The 24,340-nt window shown below is 37.8% G+C and overlaps 1 protein-coding gene across 3 annotated transcripts; it reads right to left on the minus strand.

Moving 5' to 3' along the window:
- Positions 1-1,093: 1,093 nt before the first annotated feature.
- Positions 1,094-23,796, minus strand: LOC128667113 (zinc finger protein 41). Of its 3 annotated transcripts, none has more exons than XM_053722020.1 (10): positions 23,514-23,796; positions 22,545-22,661; positions 20,807-20,866; positions 17,465-17,612; positions 14,004-14,111; positions 13,083-13,193; positions 11,046-11,153; positions 6,988-7,095; positions 4,479-4,598; positions 1,094-3,082 (listed from the first exon to the last, which is right to left on the minus strand). In XM_053722020.1, exons 2-10 carry the CDS (start codon positions 22,620-22,622, stop codon positions 2,163-2,165), a joined length of 1,761 nt encoding a protein of 586 aa, XP_053577995.1. In that variant the 5' UTR covers positions 22,623-22,661; positions 23,514-23,796; the 3' UTR covers positions 1,094-2,162. The 3 variants fall into 3 exon arrangements, with proteins under 3 accessions (XP_053577995.1, XP_053577993.1, XP_053577994.1); XM_053722018.1 differs by having other exon boundaries at positions 6,982-7,095; XM_053722019.1 differs by lacking the exon at positions 23,514-23,796 and adding an exon at positions 22,814-23,477 and having other exon boundaries at positions 6,982-7,095.
- Positions 23,797-24,340: the final 544 nt, after the last annotated feature.

Genomic DNA, 24,340 nt, shown 5'->3' on the forward strand with positions numbered 1-24,340 from the left:
AGTATCTATTTTGCCTCCGCCTGGGGGGTTCTAGGGGGGCAAAGCCCCCTTGTAAACCTCATTCCCCAAGGTTTATTTGGGGTGTATGCCAGAGGATAGGCTGTGCGCCCCCCAGACAGAGGCAAAACAAATATTAACATAGAAGACTTACCAGAAGTGACGTCAGATTGGAGTTTTCGAGGAATTGGAGTTCTCGACAGAACACCGACTCCGAAAAGAGCTGAATGCCGTGAGCGGCCCCCTTCTTCCACATTCATAGACATCCGAAACCTCTGCATGAACAGGCCTAAAAATAACTAAAGTAAAAAGGAACTTAATTTGTTTTAAAAACATTAAGACTTGGTTGATATGTTATTCTATAGCAGTGACGGCGAACCTTGGCACTTCAGATGTTTCAGAACTACATTTTCCATGATGCTCGACTTTTGAGTGCCTAAGCATCATGGAAAATGTAGTTCTGAAACATCTGGAGTGCCAAAGTTCATCATCACTGTTCTATAGCAATACAACAGAAATGTCTTGTAATTACAAAAGTTGTTAAAATTGATAATAAACTCCATGTTTGTTGGTAGAAGATCAGAGATCTGCAAACATGGCCCTCCAGAAGTTTTGGAACTCCATTTCCCATGATGCTCAGCCAGCTGATATGCTGGCAGAGCATCATGGGAAATGTAGTTCCAAAACCTCTGGAGGGCCATGTTTGATGATGCCTGGAACATCCAGCAAGATAAAAAGTTTAAATTAGGAAACAGGATTTCGTTTTTTTTTCTTTTAAAAACTTTATTACATTGTCAAATACTCTGTTTTATAGACACAGCAAAGAATGTCCCTTTAAATCAGGTAGGCCACACCGAGTATTAGGGCATGAGGCTTATTTGTGGATTCCATAGAAAATGGACCATTGAATATCATAGGATAATTTACAAATACTTAATAAAAAGACAATGCAATAGAACTCACTGAGTTTCAAATTAGTTTTTCTGTCAAGTTGCAAAGTTAAAAGGAACATTAAACACTAAATAAATAATTGATAGAATGATGAATTCAGAGCACAAATTAGCCTGAGAATAATATATACAGGGATTTTTTAAAATTATATTAGTTGTTTAAATAATGAAAAAAATAAGAGTAACATTCTAATGTCCATATAGCAATGGGGGTCGCCATATTGTAACTTAGGTTTATTTTTCTGCTAAGGCCAATAAAATCGTGTAGCTTGTTGTATGGGCATATCCTGACTCATGCAGGATTCACTCTACCGTGTCAATTTCCATGATTTCATTACAGGAAAACCAAGCACAATAAATATATGTTTTTTAAATGTCACTATTTATAACTAAGCCATTTTATTTTGAATTAAAGGGACATTCTAGCCAAAAATAAACTTTTATGATTTAGATAGCTAGGGCATATCATTTTAAGCAACTTTCCAATTTACCTTTATCAACAATTTTGCTTTGTTCTTTTGGTATTCTTAGTTGAAAGCTAAAGCTAGGTAGGTTCATATGCTAATTTCTTAGCCCTTGAAGATCGCCTATTATCTGAATGCATTTTGACAGTTTTTCACCACTAGAGGGCGTTAGTTTATGTGTGCCATATAGATAACATTGTGCTCATGCACGTGAAGTGACCTAGGAGTCAGCACTGATTGGCTAAAATGCAAGTCTGTCAAAATAACTGAGATAAGCGGGCAGTCTGCAGAGGCTTAGATACAAGATAATCACAGAGATAAAAACTAGGGAAAGTGTAATAAAGGGATTATCTATCTTTTAAAACAATAACTATTCTGGTGTAGACTGCCCTTTAAATAGTGAATATATTGTCCCATTAATAGGCTATGTTTTGAGAAAGGGTTATTCCATGCTAGACTAATATTTATCTTTTCAGGTGTATGGGGCCTTCTGTGCTAAAGATAAAATGTATTAGAGAACAGTTTGTATATATCTTGTACAAGCAATTTACACTCATATGTGTACTTTTTGGATACATTTGTAATTGTATTCTTTGATTATGAGCTATTTCAGAGAGCGAAACGAGTAAGTAATTTGAGCAGCCTTTGTGTAAAAAAAAAAAAAAAAAAAAGGTGAAAAATAAATTAGTTTTGATTTTAACTTTTATGCAACAGTGCGTTCATTTTAATTTCTTTGGGCGCGCACCTTCACTCATACATGTTTAGCTTGGTGCATCATCAGCGTTGTCCTACGAGTGTAGGCTTTTCCACATTTCTGACAAACATGCGGTTTTGCTCCTGTGTGAACAATTTGGTGCCGTACCAAGCTGCAGTTTTGGGCGAAAGCTCTTCCACATTGCTGGCAAATAAATGGTCTTTCTCCTGTATGAATTCTGTTATGTGTGATTAGTGATGATACGTTAGGAAAGCCTTTCCCACATTCATGACAAACATATGTTTTTTCTCCTGTAGAAGGCAAAACCTGAGAACCATATTGCCTATTTCCTCTATGGACTTGCTGATGTTTAAGCATTGACGACCTGGCACTAAATCCCTGTCCACAAACCCTACAGACAAATGCTTTCTCCCCTGTATGAATTCCTTGGTGTGACTTGAAGGAAAATGCTTTGCCGAATTTCTGGTAAAGATGCGTGTTCCGTCCCGTATGACTTATCTGTTTTGTAACCAGATTTGATTTGGCTGAAGAAACTTTTGCACATTCCTGGCAAACACCATTTTTGGCAAAATGTGGATTTTGTGAGTTATCGTAGAAACCCTTCCCACATTTTTGACAAATATATTGCTTCCCTTCTGTCTGTGATACCAGATAAGAGTCGCAAGATGAGTCTGTGTTAACATATTTAGTACAGTCTGCCAATTCATTTTTAACATTGTGGGGATGAAATTTTACACCCTTGCTATTGTGGGCAAAATTATTATTTAAACCACATAATTTTTGTTCACATTCAGAAGACATAAATAAAGATTCAAAATTTCCTTCAGTACATAATATTGGTTCTACAGATGAGTAATTAGACACTGTTCCTTGACTGTGCTGTGTAGTGTAACTGCTGTTAGCGTCCCTTGTCCCCTGTAATGAATCAACCTCCATGATTTCATCAAATGATTCATCTGTTGAAAATTAAAAGCGACATGAAACTTTGGGCTTGTGAAATAAAAAAAACTTAATTAGATATGATTTATTTTGTAAAATAGCTCTAAAGAGGCTAAAAAGCAAATTCTGTAACCTAGATTTCCTTCAAAATGCTGCAAAACTGTCTAAACCAACTACGTACAAGACAGTGATTGCTTAGAGAAATAGGCAAACTTATTAAAGGAACATGAAACCAAGATATTTAATTGATTCAGATAGAAGGATACAAGTTTAATAAAGTTTCATATTTATTACTATTATCAATTTTACTTTATTCTCAAGGTATTTTTTGTTGAAGAGATGCCTAGGTAGGTAGTGTGCAGTTTTGGGAAATTAGCATATGAGCCTACCTACCTAGGTTTAAATTTCAACAAAGAATAACAAACGAACAAAGCAAATTTGATGATAAAAGTAAACAGGGACAGTCTAGTCCAAAATCAAATTTCATGATTCAGATAGAGCATGTCATTTTAAACAACTTATCAATTTACTTTTATCACCAATTTTGCTTTGTTCTCTTTGTATTCTTAGTTGAAAGCTAAACCTAGGAGGTTCATATGCTAATTTTTTAGACTTTGAAGGTCGCCTCTAAGGTTAAAGCATTTTGAGTTTTTCACCACTAGAGGGTGTTAGTTCATGTGAGTCATATAGATAACACTGTGCTCACGTACGTGGAGTTACCTAGGAGTAAGCACTGATTGGCTAAAATGCAAGTCTGTCAAAAGAACTGAAATAAAGGGGCAGTCTGCAGAGACTTAGATAAAAGGTAATCACAGAGGTAAAAAGTGTATTAATACAACAGTGTTGGTTATGCAAAACTGGGGAATGGGTAATAAAGGGATTATCTATCTTTTAAGACAATAAAAAATCTGGTGTAGACAGTCCCTTTAATATTTGCTTATATGTTAGCTGGGTGGTGTGTTCATTAAGGGTTTGATTAGAAGTGTAGTGCTAATTTATTGCGCTCCCCCAAATGTGTGCAATTAGCGCTCATAAAATTAACCAGAGATCGGCTCTCTGGTTAATTTTAAAAAATGTCCACCAATGGGTCGCTGCACGACTTACCCCCTTCGCTGCACTACATTCTCATGCTGTGTCTGACGACATGAGAACGAGGCTCCCATTGGAGCTTATGGAAGCGTGCTTACGTGAGTGCAATGCTTTCCATGCACGTACACATTGCATCTCACTTGTAATACCACATTTGTGTGCGCTGTTATTACTAAATTAAGCACAAATATCGCTTTCGCGGAAGTGATATTTTGCGCTCAATATGTAATCTGGTACTAAATATCAATTAAATATAATTCTGCACGTAGCACCTTAACATTTCCCCTCTGTACAACTTGTATCGGTATTATCAGATCTAATCACCTGAATAGGGCTCGGAATGGATTTCCTCCAGCTGAATAATTTTTTCCTCTTGTTCATGTTTTCCAGTAAAAACAGGTTCTCCCGAGTGTATCCTCTCATGGTGATGAATGCCTGTTAATTCTGATGTCAAGTTTAATTAGTTTCATGCATATTTATTAAACATTTTTCCTCCTATTGTTACTTCATTAAAGGGGTATTAACCATTTAAGTGTCGAGCCATTTCACACCTCTGTGCTCTTTAGGGAGTTTTTAAGATGATGATCATATTGATCCCTTTGGGTACTGGGAATTTCAGAGAAAAAAAGTTGTCCAAAGATAATTTTTAGCATTTTTTGCTATCACTTCGTTTACACTGAAATAGAGTCTTTGTTTTTCTGATTTACCTACAAAAACTAAATATTTTTTGAGGGGGCATAAAAATCGCTTTCAGTGGATGACAAGCCCAACTAGGTATTTATTCTCAGAATTAAGAAATGACTGTAAAATTGCAACACAAATAAAATAAATTATAATATAAATTCTCAAAATTCACTCCCAAAACTATATACAGGTGGCCATCGTTTTACAACGGTTCAATTTACACCGTTTCAGAATAACAACCTTTTTTTCCTGTCATGTGACTGCTATTGAAAAGCATTGAGAAGCAGTGCATTTATTAAAATAGCCAGTAGGTGGAGCTGTCCGCTTGTGTTGCAGCAAAGCCAAGCAAGTTGAAATTAATCAGTTTAACCAGACCTGAGCTATCGAGCAGATTTCAAAGGAACAAGATCTTCCCGTCTATAATTTAGTCCAGATTGGAATGCATAGAAAGAACTGTTTGCAGAAAAATGCAAGTGAAGTCTGTGTTGTGTGATTATTTTATTAGGTTTATAATGCTGTGCAGCAAATGTTTTTGTTCATTTAACTTAGTTTAATTATATATTCTGTGTTGTGTGATTATTTTATTAGGTTTATAATGCTGTTTAGCATTTAAAGTCTTCATTTCAAAGCTTTAAAAATAAGTTCTAGGTGTTACTTAAGACAATTTTGAGAGGGGCCTGGAACATATCTCCCTCACTTCCCATTGACTTACATTATAAACTGGGCTTCAATTTACAACTGTTTCGATTTACAACCATTCCTTCTGGAACCTAACCCTGGGGTAAACTGAGGGCTACCTGTATATATTTTAAACTAGACAACCCAAGGTATTGGGTTTCAAACTAAAATGATTTACACACAACTACTGCAGTCATAAGACAAATGGTTGTAAAAGTTTCTCTAGGATCCCCTTTGCTCAGAAATGGCAGACATGTATGGCTTTGCAATTTATTTTTGGCAATTAGAAGGCCGCTAATTGAATCCGATCTATTGGTTGTATGTATATATTTTCCCTATTGTATTTTTCTATTGTTATACACTGACCAATCAGAGAAGTTTTAAGTACAGTATTTAAAAGTGAATGGTGCCCTTTTGTGTGTGGTCTATCATTCGGGCTGAACCCGAAAGGTGTCACATACCCAAGCTGTATTTTTAATCATTTGATTTAATAAATAAGTTTTTTATATTCCCACGGAGTAAGCTGGTGTGAATCTTTCTTTTCTCACTTTTGGAACATAAAACTATCAACTATATTATGCTGATCACAGCTATATTAGCAGGTAAAGTAATAAAACATAGCACAATCTTCATGATATAAAAGAATTTTCCAATGAACACATAGAATGAGAAAGCGTTTTTATCATTTCATAAGGAGTAGTCACTACAGCTGTTCCTCTCTGCTGAGCATATTCGTATTCAGTGCCAGTCACAGAAAATGTTGACAGACGGGTGGCATTATGAAGTAGCCGGGTGGAGGTAGTGTAATATTCTGAAATATTATAACATTTTCTTTTATAAATGTTACATAAAGGGAATGTAAAGTTTAATGAATAAGTAATATATCTAAAAATACTCTTAAATACAGGGACACTTTCATTCATTAAACTTTACATTGAAGCTTCTTTTTTAAAATACTTACCTTTTTCTTAATGGAAAGCAGACCGGCGATCATCTGCCCACAGCTCCTGCTCTAGTTAGCAGATCGACGACGAATCCGGCTTCCTCCAATCATTGCATGCCTCTTTTGGCATCCAGCTCGTGGGGAACTCAACGATTGGAGGAAGCCAGATTCGTCATTGCTGTGCGAATTCGTCATGAATCATGAAAGAAAAAGTGTGGGTCCCTTTAAGCTATCTATAGCACAAATTAATTGCATAATTTAACATAAATTGATTAAATTATAATCTGTGCAACAAACATAAAAAAATTTGAATATTCGCTAATTGTATCTTAATATTGGCTTAAATTTTAGGCAGGTGGTCAATTAAATCAGTTGGGTGGTGTTCCCACTAAATAGGTCCTGGAGAGATCACTGATAATATAACATAGTAAATATATGTAAGCCCCACTCTCTGACAAAACTTAGTCAGTGGCAATAGAAATCTTTCTAATGACCCAAATATAACAGAAGATGGATACGTACGCTCACCTATGCTAATGCTGTCACAGACTTCCTGCTCTGGGGTGTCTAGCTGAGACTTTACACACAGATCATCGGATTGTTCAGTATTTAGTATAATTTCGGTCTTAGTGGTATCTGTACAAAACAAAAAAAGAAATATATAACAAAAAAATAACAAAAAAAATAAAATAAAATAATAATATATATATATATATTGTTAACATATTCTAACATTTATTAAACACGCAGTGAGACTACAGGACAGCGTTAATTGGAACCACATGAGACCCCAAAAATATTCAAACACTAAACAGTAAAGAAATGAATAGTTTTACTTCAAAGATCAAATATAATTATATATAAAATGCATAAAAGAAGAAGTAACCGTAAACACTTAAAGGGACAGTCTAATCAAAATTAAACTTTCATGATTCAGATAGTGAATGCAAATTTAAACAACTTCCCAATTCATGTTTATCATCAAATTTGCTTGTTCTCTTGGTATCATTTGTTGAAAGCTAAACATAGGTAGGCTCATATGTTAATTACTAAGCCTTTGAAAGCTGCCTCTTATCTCAATGCATTTGACAGTTTTCACAGCTAGAACGAGTTAGTTCATGTTTGTCATAAAGATAACATTGTGCTCACGCCCGTGGAGTTACTTATGAGTGAGAACTGATTGGCTAAAATTCATGTCTGTCAAAAGAACTGAAATAAGGGGGCAGTCTGCAGAGGCTTAGATACAAGGTAATCACAGAGGTAAAAAGTATATTAATATAACTGAGATAAGGAGCAGTCTGCAGAGGCTTAGATACAAGGTAATCACAGAGGTAAAAAGTATATTAATATAACAATGTTGGTTATGCAAAACTGGGGAATGGGTAATAAAGGGATTATCTATCTTTTTAAACAATAAAAATTTTGGACTAGACTGTCCCTTTAAATCTAATAGCAAATAACACAATTAAATAAATGCTTGCACTGGAGAAGTAGTGTTGTTATACAACCTGGATTACGAACACCAATTGTATGACCAGACTAGTGTTCCTTTACTTACCGGGGAGCGCTGTGGCTGATGCGGGTTACAGGGAGGAGGGTGCGCTGTGACCTATGCGGGTTACAGGGAGGGGGGCCCGACTTACCGGGGTGCGCTGTGGCTGATGCGGGTTACAGGGAAGTGGGCCAACTTACCGGGGAGCGCTGTGGCTGATGCGGGTTACAGGGAGGGGGGTGCGCTGTGGCTGATGCGGGTTACAGGTAGGGGGGGCGACTTACCAGGGTGCGCTGTGGCTGATGTGGGTTACAGGGAGGGGGGCCAACTTCCCGGGGAACGCTGTGACTGATGCGGGTTACAGGGAGGGGGGCCAACTCACCAGGGTGCGCTGTGGCTGATGCGGGTTACAGGGAGGGGGGCCGACTTACCAGGGAACGATGTGGCTGATGCGGGTTACAGGGTGGGGGGCCGACTTACCAGGGAACGATGTGGCTGATGCGGGTTACAGGGATGGGGGTGCGCTGTGGCTGATGCAGGTTACAGGGAGGGGGGCCAACTTACCAGGGTGCACTGTGGCTGATGCGGGTTACAGGGAGGGGGGTGCGCTGGGTCTTATGTGGGTTGGGGGCTGATGGTGGTTACAGGCGGTGCTTATTGGGGGGGTTACAGTTGGAGCTGATGAGACTTATGTAGGTTACAGAGGGAGGCTTATGGGGGTTACAGGCCGTGCTTATTGGGGGGGTTACAGTGGGAGCTGATGGGACTTATGTAGGTTACAGAGGGGGCTTATGGGGGTTACAGGGGCTGCTTATTGGGGGGGTTACAGTGGGAGCTGATGGGACTTATGTAGGTTACAGAGGGAGGCTTATGGGGGTTACAGGCGGTACTTATTGGGGGGTTACAGTGGGAGCTGATGGGACTTATGTAGGTTACAGATGGTGGCTTATGGGGGTTACAGTGGGAGCTGATGGGGCTTATGTAGGTTACAGATGGGGGCTTACGGGGGTTACAGGCGGTGCTTATTGGGGGGTTACAGTGGGAGCTGATGGGGCTTATGTAGGTTACAGAGGGAGGCTTATGGAGGTTACAGGGGGTGCTGACGTGAACATTTTGAAAAAAATTGCGATTCCCCCCATATCGCCCAGCCCTAGTACAAATATTGTAATTTGTTAACTAGCAGCTGTGTTAATTATTTATGTTTTCTCATTCTTTCATGCATTTTGTATACAATTATAGTTGATCTTTGAAGTAAAATTATTCCTTTAGCTGGTTGGTGTCCTAACATTTTTGTGGTTTCATGTGGTCCTAATCACTGCTGTCTTGTAGTCTTTTTATAGTCTAACATTTATATATAACATTGTAGTTAGAGTGATCCCCTTTATCATAGGGAGACGGACTTTCCTTTTTCAAATCAATGAACTCACTACGTAGTACTGGAGCCAAGTTATGCCCTATGGAAAAGAGGCCCATTTACTGTGTGCCTCTGAGCACTTCCTTATTGTGTGCGATATTATCACGAGCAATATGATGATGTCACAAAGCATCACTGATTCTCAGCAATGCAGTAAATGAAAACCAATCACAGCACAGATCCTTGTGGGATGTGGAAGAAATTCAACAACTGAACACGACCCGTATTTCAAAGATTACAAATGTTTAACTTTTTTGTCCATAAAAAAAAAAAAAATCATAGATAAGTTTGTAACTTTGCGTTACTAACTTATGGGTTGTTTTTTTACGCATCTCTGTAGTGACCTATTAAACAACATTAGTAAAGCTAAAAAGGGCAAATTAGTTTAGAGAAAACTTTTTTTTTTTTTTTTTAAAATGTAGGAGTGACACGTTGCTTTTTTTTTTTTTTTTTTTTTTTAAAATAACAAATCCAAACAATATGGCTGCCCAAAGTGTGAGAATTGCATGCCGGTATTAATTTCTTGCAACAATTTATGCACTGTTCTTTCTGTTTAACACTAAAGGGACTGTTTACTTGAAAATGTTTGTTTAAAAATACAGATAATCCCTTTATTACCCATTCCCCAGTTTTGCATAACCAACACAGTTATATTAATATACTTTTTACCTTTGCGATTACCCTGTATCTAAGCCTCTGCAGACTGCTCCTTATTTCAGTGCTATTTACAAACTTGCATTTTAGCCAATCAGTGCTGGTTCCTGCATAACTCCACAGGAGTGAGCACAATGTTTATCTATGTGGCCCACATGAGCTAGCACTGTTTGGCTGTGAAAAGCTAATAAAATGTATTGCGATAAAAAGCGACCGACAGGCTTAGAAACAGGCAGAGATTAAGAGGATTATAGGTTATAAAGTAAATTAATATAACAATGTGGTTGAGCAATGCTGGGGAATGGGTAGTAAAAGATGTTATCCATCTTTTTAAACAATAAAAATCAAGTAGACTGTTCCTTTAATTTTGAAAATGCTGTGCCCGTATTTCATGCTTGACTCATGGTTTTTCCTTATACTCTGTGTTTTGAATAGGGTTAAAGGGACATTAACCCTTTCCTGCCAGGGCTAAAGTGTCTACATCGGAACAACTGTTCCGATGTTGACAAATTGAAACCTAGCGATCGTGCACGCGATCGCGAGATTTCAATTACTGGATCGCATCTGGGGGGCATCCCTATAACCCTAGGAACGCCCTCCAGACCGCAATCAAATCCAGGAAGCACAGAAGGCTTCAGGACAGCTGTTGGCTATGACGTTCTATTCCGTCATAACGGCTCTAAAGCCCAGTGTAATTATGACGGAATAGAACGGCATAACGGCATTAAAAGGTTAAACACTAAATATATTTAATTAGCATAATATTGAGGTTATTCCCCATATCCCTCTAATCATGGGTGCTGCTTTGTTGAAATCTAGCTTTCACTGCATTCCAGTGCTGACCTTTTTGTGCATGTGCAGAAACTCTCATTCAGATACCTGCAGTGTAACTTAGGTTCCAAAATGGCCGCACTTTTTGAGAGAGGTGCATGAAATGTATTTATTGTCCCTTTAACTGTGTAAAAGCAAAGCAGATACAAGGGCTGTGAACCGCAATGGTCAGATATAACAAACATACAGACCCACCTGAGTGGATATTGCTACAGACTTTCTGCTCCGGGACTTTGAGATGTCTCCTTACACGTGGTTCTTCTGTTTGGGCACCGTTTAACATATTCTTAGCATTTTCTTCAACTGTAAAAATATAAGACAACATTCTCACTTCTAAATGCAGTAAATTCTATTATTTCACGTAAAAAAAAAAAATATAGAAGCATTCAGCAGCGTGATTAGTCCTGCTACATCACTGATTAAAGGACCAGTCAACACAGTAGATTTGCATAATCAACAAATGCAAGATAACAAGACAATACAATAGCACTTAGTCTGAACTTCAACTGAGAAGCAGATTTTTTTTCTGACAATTTTAAAAGTTATGTGTCTTTCCACTCCCCCTGTACCATGTGACAGCCATCAGCCAATCACAAATGCATACACGTACCATGTGACAGCCATCAGCCATTCACAAATGCATACACACTTATTCTTGCACATGCTCAGTAGGAGCTGGTGACTCAAAACGTTTAAAAATAAAAAGACTGTGCACATTTTGTTAATAGAAGTAAATTGGAAAGTTGTTTAAAATTGCATGCTCTATCTGAATAATGAAAGTTTAATTTTGATTGAGTGTCCCTTTAACAAGAACTAGTAGAACGCATTTACCAAGCATTGTATGACCCCTGTGTCTTCTGCAAGCAATTCAAAGTTAAAGGGACAGTCTACACTTAGTCATCTTAAAGTCTTACCTCAGATAATGCTGTAAAAAGTCTCCTGCACCTTTTCTATATCATGCAGCAGGAACGGTAAAGATATTTTTAAAAATAATATAGTTTGTGGCCACTTTGAAATGGCTGCCAGGGACAACCCCTGTTAGCAAATCTGCAGGGGGCGGCATTGCACCAGCAGTTCACAAGAACGTATGCTGTCGGCTTTTATCGGATCGTGTCCGCTCACACAATAATAAATAGGCCCCATACTGAGCATGTGCAAGAGTTCACAATATATTCATATATGCAATTTGTGATTGGCTGATGGCTGTCACATGATACAGTGGGAGGGAAAATAGAATTTTAAAATGTGTCCCAAAGAAATCCACTACTGATTTGAATTTCAAACTAAGTGTGATTGCATTGTCTTTTTAATATGCATTTACTGATTATGCAATGCTACCTTTCATACTCTGAGGCCCATTTATCAAGCTCCGAATGGAGCTTGAGGGCCCATGTTTCTGGCGAGACTGCAGGCTCGCCAGAAACAGCAGTTAGGAAGCAGCGGTCTAAAGACCGCTGCTCCATAACCCTGTCCGTCTGCTCTGAGCAGGCGGACAGACATCGCCGCAATTCAACCCGATCAAGTACGATCGGGTTGATTGACACCCCCTGCTGGAGGCCGATTGGCCGCGAATCTGCAGGGGGCGACGTTGCACCAGCAGCTCACAAGAATGCTGAATATGGAGAGCGTATTGCTCTCCACATTCAGCGAGGTCTGTCGGACCTGATCCGCACTGTTGGATCAGGTCCGACAGACCTTTGATAAATTGGCCTCTCTGTCTGAATAATCAAAGTTTAAAAGGGACATTAAACACTGAGATGGTAATATAAAAGGATAAACTATATATAAAAAAAACTCTGCAATATACTTTCATTATTTATTTTGTCCCCTTTTCTTGTAATTCCATTCTGAAATTGTGAGCATTTCAGTTCCTGTTAGAAATGGAAGTGCAGAACACAACCATTGGCTGCACACTCTAGTGACCTATTTATAACTGTCCCTAATTGGCCACAGCAGAGAAGGTAACCTAAGTTACAACATGGCAGCTCCCATTGTTTTATAGACACTAAAACATTACACTTATTTTGTCACTATTTAAACAGTTAATGAAACTTTATAAAATACATCTACATATTATTCTCAGACTAATCTTTTATTTAAATGCATCATTCTATCTAGCTTTTATTTAGTGTTTAATGTCCCTTTAAGTTTGATTTTTATATTAACAAGTCAATTATTTTCTTGTACGAACATTTAGATTTGTTTAAATGCCGGAATATAATGTTTCTTTACCAGGTCCGATATTGTCCAAGTCTCTCTGCTCAACAGCTCCCATCTGATGCGTTATACACAGGTCTGTTTGTTCTGTATTCAGTATAATCTCAATCTCATCATTGTCGTCACCTGTAGGAAACATTTAATGAAGATCATTTTTATTACTATAATTTAATTCATTTTTATTTCAATAAATCAATATTTTATAAGCTTCCAGGGGTCAAGAGAGCCATAAATAGTGTGATTGGCTGATAAAGACAATGCCCACAGCTATACTGGTGAAAAGGCTCGTGCCAAGAGTACAAATAAAACTCAGGACAGGACCATCCATTTTTCAAAGAAATATATTTATAAAACATCACCTCTTTTACATGCAACGAGAAAAAACCAACTAGCAAGCCCTTAAAGGGATAGTCTAGTCAAAATTAAGCTTTCATGATTCAGACAGAGCAGCAATTTTAGGCAACTTTCTAATTTACTCCTATTAACCATTTTTCTTTGTTCTCTTGGCATCTTTATTTGAAAAAGCAAGAATGAATGTTTAAGAGCCTGACTATTTTTGGTTCAGTACCTGGGTAGCACTTTCTTATTGGTGTCTAAATGTAGCCATCCAATCAGCAAGCCCTATCCAAGTGCTGAACCAAAAATTATCCGGCTCCTAAGCTTACATTCCAGCTTTTTTTTAAATAAAGATACCAAGAGAACGAAGAAAAATTGATAATAGGAGTAAATTAGAAAGTTGCTTGAAATTGCATGCTCTATATGAATCACGAAAGTTTAATTTTGACTAAACTATTCCTTAAATTGGTCCTAATAATTAAACATTTTAAAATCCAGTGAGTTTTACGAAGTATACAAAAGCCAAAGCGCATTATCACATACACGTATCATTTACCTACAAAGACATCTAGCGCATTATCACATACACGTATCACTTACCTACAAAGACATCTGTTTGGGTCTCCACTTGAGGAATTGTCTTCCCAGGCTTCTCATCTGCTACCTCCTCAACGATGGACTCTGTATCCAGATTGTTATCACTGTGACCTGTTTTACCCAGAGAGTTAAAATAACTTCACACTTTTTTGTTTGAGTCAAGCCAACATTTCAGGAACATAAGATTAGCGGTTTTAGTGATGTGTTCAAAATGTTATATTACATATATCTAAATTATAAAAAAAAAAACAGACAGAGCAGTGATTAGACCCTTGTCTATCAGTAACAGTGGTTAGCTCTTTGAATGACAGTAACACAGAGCAGTGATTAATCCCTTTTCTATCAGTAACAGTGTTACTGCCCTGTGTTACTGTGAATGACAGTAACAAAGGGCAGTAATTAATCCCTTGTCTATCAGTAACAGTGGTTAGCTCTATGAATGACAGTAACAGAGGGCAGTAATTAATCCCTTGTCTGTCAGTAACAGTGGTTAGCTCTGTGAATGACAGTAACGTGGAGCAGTAATTAATCCCTTGTTTGTCAGTAACAGTGGTTAGCTCTATGAATGACAGTAACACAGAGCAGTAATTAATCCCTTGTTTGTCAGTAACAGTGGTTAGCACTATGAATGACAGTAACAGAGGGCAGTAATTAATCCCTTGTTTGTCAGTAACAGTGGTTAGCTCTGTGAATGACAGTAACGTGGAGCAGTAATTAATCCCTTGTTTGTCAGTAACAGTGGTTAGCTCTATGAATGACAGTAACACAGAGCAGTAATTAATCCCTTGTTTGTCAGTAACAGTGGTTAGCACTATGAATGACAGTAACAGAGGGCAGTAATTAATCCCTTGTTTGTCAGTAACAGTGGTTAGCTCTATGAATGACAGTAACACAGAGCAGTAATTAATCCCTTGTTTGTCAGTAACAGTGGTTAGCACTATGAATGACAGTAACAGAGGGCAGTAATTAATCCCTTGTCTGTCAGTAACAGTGGTTAGCTCTGTGAATGACAGTAACAGAGGGCAGTAATTAATCCCTTGTCTGTCAGTAACAGTGGTTAGCTCTGTGAATGACAGTAACGTGGAGCAGTAATTAATCCCTTGTTTGTCAGTAACAGTGGTTAGCTCTATGAATGACAGTAACAGAGGGCAGTAATTAATCCCTTGTCTGTCAGTAACAGTGGTTAGCTCTGTGAATGACAGTAACGTGGAGCAGTAATTAATCCCTTGTTTGTCAGTAACAGTGGTTAGCTCTATGAATGACAGTAACACAGAGAAGTAATTAATCCCTTGTTTGTCAGTAACAGTGGTTAGCTCTATGAATGACAGTAACACAGAGCAGTAATTAATCCCTTGTCTGTCAGTAACAGTGGTTAGCTCTGTGAATGACAGTAACACAGAGCAGTAATTAATCCCTTGTCTGTCAGTAACAGTGGTTAGCTCTGTGAATGACAGTAACACAGAGCAGTAATTAATCCCTTGTCTGTCAGTAACAGTGGTTAGCTCTGTGAATGACAGTAACACAGAGCAGTAATTAATCCCTTGTCTGTCAGTAACAGTGGTTAGCTCTATGAATGACAGTAACACAGAGCAGTAATTAATCCCTTGTCTGTCAGTAACAGTGGTTAGCTCTATGAATGACAGTAACAGAGGGCAGTAATTAATCCCTTGTCTGTCAGTAACAGTGGTTAGCTCTATGAATGACAGTAACACAGAGCAGTAATTAATCCCTTGTCTGTCAGTAACAGTGGTTAGCTCTATGAATGACAGTAACACAGAGCAGTAATTAATCCCATAATGCCATAAAAAATTAACAGTAAATAACAGTGTCTCCTTTAGTAAATACAAATGTTAAATCAAAGTAAACAGATTGTTAAAAAGTGGCAAACAACCTATTTATTTTCTTGCCAAATGGGCACTTAGAAATGTAACTCCCCTCAGAGAAGAAAGAGCTGACATGTTGGTAACTTAATAGGACAGTCAAGTCCAAAATAAACTTTCATGATTCAGATAGGGCACGTCATTTAAACAGCTTTCCAGTTTACTTCTATCACCAATTTTGCTTTCGTCTCTTGGTAATCTAAGTTGAAAGCTAAACCTAGATAGGCTCATGTGCTAATTTCTTAGACCTTGAAGGCTGCCTCTTATGTGAATGCATTTTCACCACTAGAGGGCGTTAGTTCATATGTGTCATATATATAACATTAAGCTCACGCACGTAAAGTTACCTAGGAGTCAGCACTGATTGGTTAAAATGCCTGTTTGTCAAAAGAACTGAAATAAGGGGGCAGTTTGCAGAGGTTAGATACAAGGTAATCACATATGTAAAAAGTGTATTAATATAACAGTGTTGGTTATGCAAAACTGGGGAAAGGGCAATAAAGGCATTTATCTCTTTAAATAACAACCATTTTGGTGTTGACTGTCCCTTTAAAGGGACATTGTACACTAGGATTTTTTTCTTTGCATAAATGTTTTCTAGATTATCCATTTATATAGCCCATCTGGGAGTGTTTTTGTAACAATGTATAGTTATTTAATCCTTTCCCACTGTTATGACGTTCCCTGCCGTCCTAAATGCACTTGGCAGCATGGAAAGTCCTAACCGTTCGGCTGTCCTGTAACCTTAGCCGCTTCCTATATGGGATTGCGGACTGGAGGGTGTGCCTATCGTTACAGGTACTCCCCTCTGACCCAATCCCATCATTAAATCTTGTAATCGCATGAACGATTGCGCGATTCAAATTTTTACTCATTCGTTTACATTGAAACTTTGTTCCGATGTAGACAAACGAGTCCCGGCAGGAAAGGGTTAATAACATTTACTGGTTTTCAGACTCCTAACCAAGGTCTAAAGTATCAAATGTAGACGGAAGTCTACAAATTCCTGCTGGCTCCTGTTTGTGTAATGGGAAGGGTCTACTCTTCCTGCTTTCTCAGCCCCTTTCAGTGGATGTCCCAGCCTAACCTCACCAACAGTGCTAAACTGGGAGCTTCTAAGTAAGTTTTTAAAAGGTTTTATACTGGATTTTCAGATCAGTATCTGTGCATATTCTTCTTTATAGTAGTGTCTATTACATGCAGTTATATAAACAATGATGTACACTGTCCTCTTCTCAACATGGGCAAGACTGGCTTCCTGTTTCTCTTTTATGACATCAAGCTAGATATGGCTTCTTGTATATACCCTAGCTCGCTTGTAGGGCTGTGACAGGAAGCAATAGACACTGCACAAATTAAGTTGAATCCTTTTAAAATGATGAATAACAGATATTACAATGATTTCCACTAAGTATAACCCACTGCTTAGGTGTTTTTTTTTATTAAAACAATAAAACTGAGTGTTTTATATCCCTTTAAGAGTGCTGGGACAATATGCCCGATTTCAGGTCCCAATTTGTAGACACTATGGTGCCCTGTATTTGTCAAGCTCTGCTTGTGTAGAGTGATATATTTGTTTGTTACCTGGGCTCTTGTGAGATGGGAATTCTGCAGCGCTGAGTTTCTGGCGTTTCTTCATCATGGCGTCTTTGTAAAACTCCTCGTGCCCTTCTATATAGTCCCACTCTTCCATAGAGAAATACACAGCAACGTCATCAAACGTTACAGGGACCTAAAACATATAAGTTACATTTAGTGCTGACACAGATATCAAATTATTTTACTGAAAAGCATGAAAGCAACGGCGTCAAAGCATGTAGGGGATATAATAAAATGGAAGATATTAAAGAATTAAAAGACATTAGAAGACACTATAGATTTGACAGATTAATATGTATCTTACACTTTTCGTGACAGACTTTGAACTTCATCAGAGATGACATACAAAGTCCCTCTATCCATTTTATAAACTATTCAATTAAATGTTCAACCATTTCAATCCTAAATTATTAACCCCTAATCTGCCGATCCGGATATCGCCGCCACTTAAAAAATGTATTAACCCCTATTCCGCCGCTCCCCGACATCGTTGCCACTATAATAAATTATTAACCCCTAAATCGCCGCCCTCCCGGATCGCAAACACTATTTAAATATTATTAACCACTAATCTGCAATCCGCCCACACCGCCGCTATAATAAACCTATTAACGCCTAAACCTCTGGCCTCCCACATCACTAACTCTACATAAATATATTAACCCCTAAACCTAACCCTAAGGTAACCCTAAGCCTAACACCCCCTAACTTAAATATAATTAAAATAAATCTAAATAAAACTTAAATTTATTACCTAAATAATACCTATTTAAAACTAAATACAAACTTACCTATAAAATAAAACCTAAGCTAGCTACAATAGAACTTATAGTTACATTGTAGTTAGCTTAGGGATTATTATTATTTCACAGGTAAATTTGTATTAATTTTAACTAGGTAGATCTAAATAAACCTAAGGTAACCATTGCCCTGAAAAGGGCATTTGGATGGGCATTGCCCTTAAAAGGGTATTTAGCTCTTTTACATTGCCCAAACCCTAATCTAAAAATACAACCCACCCAAAAAACCTAACACTAACCCCCGACAATCCACTTACAGTTTTGGAAGACCGGACATCCATCCTCATCCAGCCAGCGAAGTCCTCATCGAAGCGGCCAGAAGTCTTCATCCAGACGGAATCTTCTATCTTCATCCATCCGGCGCGGAGCTGGTCCATCTTTAAGACATCCGGCGAGGAGCATCCTCTTCATGCGGTCTCAGCCGGACACTGAAGGTTCCCTTTAAGGGACGTCATCAAAGATGGCGTCCCTTGAATTCCTATTGGCTGATAGAATTCTATCAGCCAATAGGAATTAAAGGTGAAAAAATCCTATTGGCTGATCCAATCAGCCAGTAGGATTGAGCTTTAATCCTATTGGCTGATCCAATCAGCCATTAGGATTGAGCTTGCATTCTATTGGCTGTTCAAATTAGCCAATAGAATGCAAGCTCAATCCTATTGGCTGATTGGTTCAGCCAATAGGATTTTTTAACCTTTAATTCCTATTGGCTGATAGAATTCTATCAGCCAATAGGAATTCAAGGGACGCCATCTTTGAAGACGTCCCTTAAAAGGGAACCTTCAGTGTACGGCTGAGACCGTATGGAGAGGATGCTCCGCGTCGGATGGATGAAGATAGAAGATGCCGTCTGGATGAAGACTTCTGGCCGCTTCGATAAGGACTTCTGCCCGCTTTGATGAGGACTTTGCCGGCTGGATGAGGATTGATGTCCGGTCTTCCAAAACTGTAAGTGAATCGTCGGGGGTTAGTGTTAGGTTTTTTTTAAGGGTTTTTTGGGTGGGTTTTATTTTTAGATTAGGGTTTGGGCAATGTAAAAGAGCTAAACACCCTTTTAAGGGCAATGCCAATCCAAATGCCCTTTTCAGGGCAACGGTTAGCTTAGGTTTACTTAGTGTAGGATGGGGGAGGGGGGTTATTTTGGGGGGGCTTTTTTTTATTTTTATAGGGCTATTAGATTAGGAGTAATTCGTTTTTATTTTTGATAATTTCATTTTTTATTTTGTGTAATTTAGTGTATTTTTTTTTGTAATTTAGATAATTGTATTTTACTAATATAATGTATGTAATTTTATTGTAATGTTAGGTGTTAGTGTAACTCAGGTTAGGTTTTATTTTACAGGTAAATTTTTATTTATTTTAACTAGGTAGCTAGTAAATAGTTAATAACTATTTATTAACTAGTTTACCTAGTTAAAATAAATACAAACTTACCTGTGAAATAAAAATAAACCCTAAGGTAGCTACAATGTAACTATTAGTTATATTGTAGCTAGCTTAGGGTTTATTTTACAGGTAAGTATTTATTTTAAAATAGGAATTATTTAGTTATTAATAGTAAGTTTTATTTAGAATTATTTTAATTATGTTAAAGTTATGGGGTGTTAGGGTTACATTAGGGTTAGACTTAGGGTTACGTTAGGGGTTAATATATTTATTTGTGTTAGTGATGTGGGAGGCCAGAGGTTTAGGGGTTAATAACTTTAGTATAGTGCCGGCGGTGACGTTGGGGGCAGCAGATTAGGGGTTAATAAATTTATGTAGGTAGTGGCGACATTGGGGGTGGCAGATTAGGGGTTGATAAGTGTAATGTAGGTGACGGTGATGTTAGGGGCGGCAGATTAGGGGTGTTTAGACTCAGGGTTTATGTTAGTTTTAAACATACATTTTTTTCCCTATAGACATCAATGGGGCTGCGTTACGGAGCTTTTCATTCCGCGATCGCAGGGGTTAGGCTTTTTTTCAGCCGACTCTCCCCATTGATGTCTATGGGGAAATCGTGCACAAGCATGTCAAAGCAGCGTCTGTATTTGGGTGAGGTATGGAGCTCAACGCAACCATATTGCCCGCACAAGCCTGCTTTTTTGCAAACCTGTAATAGCAGCGCTATGAAAGGTGAGTGGTGAAAATAAAGTACAAGTAATTAGCGAGCCAGCCATAACGCAAAACTCGCAATCTGGGCGACTGTTAACTAAAACTATTTCAACATTAGTCTGCACAAAATCATTAAGACATTTGATGAAAATAATGAGAAACATTAATCACTAACAGCAGCACGTACAAACGGAGAGCTCAGATGATATAATTAGTTCATTATGACCAAAAAAATAAATAAAAAAATAAACGATGTGAACTGGATAGTGTATCTATGTGTGTAACAAAACGTGTGTGACGTGAAACGAGTATTCTACTGACACAGTCGTGGTAATGTTACTGAGAACATGCAGAAGCAGACAGGGCGTAGGATACAGTATGGTGGCTGTGCCCTGAAGCCATTTGTAAGGTTGCGTTCTCTAGTATTGCTCACCTCTCCTGTCAGCCGGTGAACGCTGCTGTGGGAGGAATTTTCCTTCACAATCGTATATTTCTGCAGCATAAGAGAGGGACAGATTAGTCTTCAACATTAAGCTCGATACAATATCACCAATTTAGACAACATATCGAAAGATAGATAGATACACACACACAAACACCAAAAATATGGATTTGCAAAACCCTACAATTCAACTCAATTTTTTTTATTTTTTTATTGCATTCATGTGTTTATTTTGTGTACAGATATCTTGCAATACAGTGCCTAATTTGTGACATATACTATTCATATACTATTATTATTATCAGTTATTTGTAGAGCCCCAACAGATACCGCATCGCTATAAACATAGGCATGGGTATGCAAGGTAACATTTATAAGAATCAAGTATATATAAAAAAATTCTTTACTGAAACATTCAATTAAAATTTAAATCTCCCATATAATGGTGTTATAATAGTATTGTTTACCTCTATAAATTGTGTGTGTAGAGAGAAGAGATATCTGTGCCGGATATATCAATGTGAAAGTGGAACACACAAAGATTTGGATTTGCATAGATCTCTGTGTGTTACTATTTCACACTGATATATCTAGCACTAGAACAAAACGAACGTTGCTGCCTGCATCCATATTCAGCATTTGTTTAGCAAACAAATGTCGAATCCCAAGATTTCGTCCATGCGAACAAGTTACACAGGCACCCAAATCCACATGACTGTTAACCGTCCTGAGAGATCACGGCGTGTACAGAGGACTCGGAGTGGAGCTATCTGGACAAGAGGGACCCACAGGAAAGGAAACCCTGGTGATGCGAGGTGATTATGAGATATACTTATGTATTAAGTTTTTAATGTGAGTGCAATGATTTTATGTCCTGTGAAGCGATTTAGATGTTATTGAAACCTCCTTGAGTCAGAGATGTGCTATGATTTAGGTTTTGTAGAGTTAATCACAATATAGACACACGATCAGTCCAAGTCATCCTTTGGTCACAATTAAAGCATTTAGGACTTGTTAGTAAGCAAAACATCCTCTGAGGAAGCAGAATCTAAATGTGTTAAATGATGTGGTACACAGTGACCTGTATGGCTTTTTTACTTGTTTAAATAAAATGGATGTTCTGAATGTTTTGTGTCCAAATGATGACTTGGAGTGATTGTGTATTTATATTGTGATTACATGGTGGTATATAAACCGCTTTAAATCAGTATTAGTCTGCGTCTTAAAGGGAAACTAAACCCACATTTTTTCTTTCATGGATTCAGATAGAGCATGCAATTTTAAGCAACTTTCTAATTTACTCCTATTATCAATTTTTCTTCATTTTCTTGGTATCTTTATTTGAAAAAAAGGAATGCAAGCGTAGAAGCCGGCCCATATTAGGTTCAGCACCTGGGGAACACTAAATGTAGCCACTAATCAGCAAGCGCTATCCAGAGTGCTGAACCAAAAATCAGCCGGCTCCTAAGCTTTTATTCCTGCTTTTTCAAATAAAGATACCAAGAGAACAAAGAAAAATTGATAATAAGAGTAAACTAGAAAGTTGCTTAAAATTGCTGCTCTATTCTGATCATTAAATAAACAATTTGGGTTTAGTTTCCCTTTAACTCTACCCAATAATTTCACTTTACCCCTGTTCATAATCACTTTGCCTGTACAAAATCCTTTTGTTGTCACATAGAATAACCAATAGAGAGACGTCATTATCTCATTTCTCAGCAGTTCTCACCTCACCAGTCAGCAGGTAAATGACACCCAGGGCGTGATTCAAGAACCGCTCCGCCATCTGTTTCTTGTGTTTGTTCATTGTCAGGCACTTATTCCAAAGCTATTAGAAATGCATGAACTGAAATAATAGAAAATGAGAAAAGCAAAGGAACACAAACGTCTATTACATTTACATCATTAAGCAAAGATAAGAATTTCTATAAAATATATTTATTCATTTTGACCAAATCTGACACTACATATGTTTGTTTTAAATAGCATGAAACATACCTGCAATATTATTACATTGCAGAAAATCAGTATGGGTATCCAAGCCAGGGTTATGAGCAATATCAGAGTGTTTGTGCCCCAGACAAAAGATATTTTGGGGTGCAGGAGCCCTTTTCTCCCCACAGACTTTCCCCAAAAATCTCTTCAGGTAGATTGTTGCAAACACTGATGTTTATTAAATGCACATTTTTGCAACAATGTTTTGGACAGTCTATATGCAGAGATCTGGTGATATTATTTAACCCTTCACTGGCACAAGCTACTGTCACACAGTCAAGGCAAAATTACATTTTCATGACTCGGCACATGTAGTTTTAAACACCTTTCCAATATCTAATTTACTTAATTCTCCTGACATCATTTGTTAATTAGCATACCTAGGTAGCCACAGAAAGCAATGCACTACTGGGGGCTAGATGGTAATTGGTGGCTGCATCTATATGCCTCTTGTCATTGGCTCACCAGATGAGTTCAGCTAGCTCCCAGTAGTGCATTGCTGCTTCTTGAATCTTCAAGTAATAAAAAGGGGATCCATGTCCCTTTAACCCATTCCTTCCTCATCCTATATTATCCTCAGCACCTTTTCTCCTTTTTCTAACACAGTGCAGGAGGTTAGTGTCGGTTACACAGACACCTACTGTCCTTACATTACCCATAAAGCCATTTACACTAAATTAAAAACATCTGATGATTTACTGACCTGGAAACAAGACCTTCCGGAAGTCTTCTTAATTGTGTATTACTGGACTACAAATCCCAGCGCCCCTTACAGAAACAGCCAATCAGAAAAGGAATATCACATTCTTTATACGCCAATACTAGCAAGGACTTTGTTATATGTGCAGAACTACGGCAAATTCCTGAGTATAGAAGATCGCGGTGCTGGCGGAACTAAATTATAGTTTCTCTAAATACTCGGATGAACTGGCGGAAGTTGTTTACGAACATATATTACGTAAATGATTGGCAGCTTGTGTTGTGGAGAATCAGGGAATATCGGATAGACACCGCCCTCTTATATACACCCACATGTAGTGATTGGTTGAGGGAGAGTCAAGACGTAGTGGATTCACTAAAGGTCAAAATACCTTTCATATACGAATTGCGGAATTTTGCCCTTGACTGGAGGGAGAGGAAATCACTGAGGGAAGGCAATCACACAAATAACAGCTACAAAATAACAGATTATTGTACCACTGCAGCACCCACCATTCATCATTTCTGAATAAAAATATTACCCTATACATTGTATAGTTATTTTATATCCGTTACTGTGGTATGTGGTAAATACACCTATCTGTAGGTATCTACACACACATATATATATATATTCCCATACTTACACACTTATCCGTCTATACACACTCCCCTATATACATTACCTTATATACACACACTACCCTATACATATTTCATTACTTATAGTACACACACTACCCTATACATACATAATATTCACTCACACACCTTATACATTTATCCATCTATTCACACACACACTCCCCTATACGCATATAAATTCCCTTA

This window comes from Bombina bombina, chromosome 7 (genome assembly GCF_027579735.1).
Source record: "Bombina bombina isolate aBomBom1 chromosome 7, aBomBom1.pri, whole genome shotgun sequence".
NCBI lineage: Eukaryota > Metazoa > Chordata > Amphibia > Anura > Bombinatoridae > Bombina > Bombina bombina.